The following is a 3,890-nucleotide window of genomic DNA, read 5'->3' as shown; positions in this document are numbered from 1 at the left end:
TGTACCATACTCATCTTAACATCGTCAGTACAGCAGAGGAAGTGTCTGTCACTCAGGTTTGTGAGGTAAAACTTGGACCTGGTTACTTAAAAATTAAAATGGATATATTCCCCACAATGTAAAGATATAGGTAACTCATCTGTCTTCTAATTAGAGAATCATTTTACAGACCATATTCCTGTGCACTTACTATTTGAAATGTCTTTGTCGTTTTGTGCTGGAATTAGACAATTTCTTGTGGAACACCGCGTGTTGATGTGTATGAAGGAATGCAGACAACAGTACTTGAACAACAATGAAAAGAAGAATATTTAAAAAAACTTGATCAATACAACCTGAAAAAAAAAGAATGCAGAATAAACAAATGGTAGTCTTGCTTTCTTCGCTCTCTCTCTACCCTCTTCCCTCCCCAGCCCTCTCTCAATTACATTTTACATTTCTCCACATCAACCACTGTTGTGGAATCTAGGTTGTATTCCCATAAAGGAGCTCCCTAACTTTCACCTTAATTCTGAGGGTTGAGTTCATGTGCCCCTGAGCTGGTTATGGGGAATCAGGATGTGTAAACTATGTCTGCTCAGTGCATGAAGTGAATCCTTTTAGATTAGTTTTGGGTTTACCATAAACTAGTTTCTTGTTATCAGCCTAGAACATTAAAGGAGTGTTTCCAAGTTCATTTTTTTTTTGTTTTACCTTTGAAGTGGGAAATAATTCAGGTTTTTTTGGGGGGGGGTTCAAGTAATGAGAAAAACATGACTTTAATTTATAAATTTGTTGTCACTTCTTTAAAATTAGTTCATGTTACAGAGAAAATACCAAGTTCTGTTTTCAGTCCAGAATCTCTTCACTCATATTTCGTTGCATAATATGTGAGTAGCACCATGGGTGCACCCCTCTAGGAAGGAGGGCAGAGAATGAAATGTGTCACCTTCCAGGTGACTTTTCTTTAAGGACAGGTCTGAATGCTATTGCACATGGGACTTACAGGGTATCCAGTGTAACCACTTCCTCCAACCTACTACTAGAGGGAACTTGGGAAAGTTTTCACTTACCTCTTTCTCAGGGTGAGGAACGAACAGATTGATCTTCTTCTAGGTTTGTAGCCACATCAAAGTGATAACATATATTTTTACCACATATATTCATATGTCAAATTATACATTTTATTTAAATCTATGTATATACAGAAACTGTACTAGGTATATATTTTCAAGAAAACATTTCCATAACATCATTTGAAATAATATGATAACATTCTGTTTTAGATAAGATATACCATAGTTTAATAATTGCTCTACTTATGACAATTATTTTTTCCCAGTGTGAATATTAAAATAATTCTGTAATGTAGCTTTGAATATACTTTTTTGCAATTGGTAAATGTAATTGAGAATCTCTTATAAAGGCTTATAAAAATAAAATCTCTCAAAAATATATCAGGTAGCTTTTATTGTTGGGGTAGAGATGTGGGGAGAAAATGCAGACAACTGTAATTAATCAACTATAAAATAATTTAAAAATTGAAAAAAAACCTATCACTGGATCTCTTGCAAACTCCATCAAAACATATAAGTTAATTCATCAACTCAATGTATTGTGGTAGGTAACATTTGAGAATTGTACCCATTTCTGCTGATACTTTAAATTTGGTCAGTGGGATCTGCTGCCACACTGAGCATTTAGAATTATTTGACAATTGTATTTCAAAAACATTGTGTTTGACATCAATGTGATTTTTTAAAGTTAATATAAATGTGTGTTTTCTCTCTTTTTTCCATTTCAGAAGACACTCAAAACTTATCATTTACCTTTGTAAACCAGACATATGGTGGAAACTGGGGAGGAGAACTGCACTGCTGTGAGGGAGTTCATTCTCCTTGGGTTATCAGATGCCCGTGAGCTGAGGGTGTTTCTGTTCTCGGTGTTCCTTCTGATCTACGGAGTCACGGTTATGGGTAACCTGGGCATGATCGCACTGATTCAGGTCAGCTCTCGACTTCACACTCCCATGTACTTTTTCCTCAGCCACCTGTCTTTGGTGGATTTCTGTTACTCCACGGTCATTGTGCCCAAGATGCTAGCTAATGTCTTAAACAAAGACAAAGCCATCTCCTTCCTGGGATGCATGGTGCAGTTTTATTTATTTTGTGCATACGGAATCACTGAAGTCTTCCTGCTGGCCGTGATGGCTTATGACCGCTTTGTGGCCATCTGCAGCCCACTGCTGTACATGGTCACCATGTCCCAGAATCTCTGTGTGGAGCTGGTGTCTTGTTGCTACCTCGGTGGGACTGTGTGTTCTCTGATCCACTTGTGTTTAGTTCTTGAGATCCCAACCTACAGATCAAATGTGATTAACCACTTCTTTTGTGATCTGCCCCCTCTCTTATCTCTTGCTTGCTCCGATGTCACTGTGAATGAACTGTTTCTGTACATTGTGGCCTCCTTCAATGAGATCATCACCATTGTGATCATCCTCACCTCCTACTTGTTTATTCTCATCACCATTCTGAGGATGCGCTCTGCAGAGGGAAGGCGCAAAGCCTTTTCCACCTGTGCCTCCCACCTCACAGCCATTGTTGTCTTCCACGGGACAGTCCTTTTCACTTACTGCAGGCCCAGTTCTGGCAACAGTGAGGATGCTGACAAGGTGGCCACAGTGTTCTACACTGTAGTGATCCCCATGCTGAACCCCCTGATCTACAGCCTAAGGAACAAAGATGTGAAAGAAGCTCTCACAGGAGTGGTGAGCTCCAAAATGTTTTCCTAGAGAACATTTCATAGTGGATGTTGGTGGAGAGATGAACTGGTGGGCTGCAGTGCTGGAATAGAAAGACCAGCCAAAGAGTAGGTCATCAGTGAGTTGTTTGATTCAGTGATACCTACACTTACTTTTGATTACCTACCCTTAGCATAAATATGTTATTAATGTGTATGGCAGCTTGACCAAAAGCATATCTCAATTCTTTTCAGCACTCTAGGCAATCTTTATAAAATATTTGAGTAGATTGTAACTATTGAGAGCTAGTTTTGTTTTATGGCTTGAATGTTGTTTTAAATCAACTGCCAATAATAATGAAAATTTAAATAAAGAAGTAGCAAATCTAGATTATTTCATATATTAGGATTTATTTTCCTCTAGTAGTAGTAACATTTATTAAAGTATGTCCTCATATACAAAATGATTTAATTTTTAAATATTTGTAACATTTTATTTATCTTTTAAAAAATTATTTATTTATTTATTATTTTTATTCAGTTACAATTGTCTGCATTTTCTCCCCATTCCTCCACCCCACCCCAGCCAGTCCCACCTCCCTCCCCCACCTGTACTTTCCCCCTTGATTTTGTCCTTGTGTCCTTTATAGTAGCTCCTATAGACCCCTCTCCCCACTATACCCTCCCTATTCCCCTCTGGCTATTGTTACATTGTTCTTAATTTCAATGTCTGTGGTTATATTTTGTTTGCTTTTTTCTTTTATTGATTATGTTCCAGTTAAATGTGAGATCATATGGTATTTGTCCCTCACCGGCTGGCTTATTTCATTTAGCATAATGCTCTCCAGTTCCATCCATGCCATTGCAAAGGGTATAAGCTCCTTCTTTCTCTCTGCTGTGTAGAATTCCATTGTGTAAATGTACCATAGTTTTTGGATCCACTCATTTGCTGATGGGCACCTAGGTTGCTTCCAATACTTGGCTATTGTAAGTGGTGCTCCTATGAACATTGGGGTGCATAGGTTCTTTTGGATTGGTGTTTCAGAGTTCTTAGGGTAAAATATTTTATTTATCTTTAAAAAAATTCATCAATATTGCTTGAGTTACTTATATTTTCTTCTTGTGTCCTGTACTCCTTGTATTAGGACAAAATTCCAAATTGTTCAGACTTA

At 37.7% G+C, this 3,890-nt stretch overlaps 1 protein-coding gene across 1 annotated transcript; it reads left to right on the top strand.

Moving 5' to 3' along the window:
- The first annotated feature begins 291 nt into the window (after window positions 1–291).
- LOC112302693 (olfactory receptor 5L1) lies at window positions 292–3,129 on the top strand. Its single transcript, XM_053924923.1, has 2 exons — window positions 292–367; window positions 1,784–3,129. The coding sequence occupies exon 2, from the start codon at window positions 1,826–1,828 to the stop codon at window positions 2,768–2,770; it is 945 nt and encodes a 314-aa protein (XP_053780898.1). The 5' UTR covers window positions 292–367; window positions 1,784–1,825; the 3' UTR covers window positions 2,771–3,129.
- The last annotated feature ends 761 nt before the right edge of the window (window positions 3,130–3,890 follow it).

This window comes from Desmodus rotundus, chromosome 5 (genome assembly GCF_022682495.2).
Source record: "Desmodus rotundus isolate HL8 chromosome 5, HLdesRot8A.1, whole genome shotgun sequence".
In the NCBI taxonomy this organism is placed as follows: Eukaryota; Metazoa; Chordata; class Mammalia; order Chiroptera; family Phyllostomidae; genus Desmodus; species Desmodus rotundus.
Note: the sequence above shows the minus strand (reverse complement) of the source record. Positions and strands in the feature narration are given on the sequence as shown.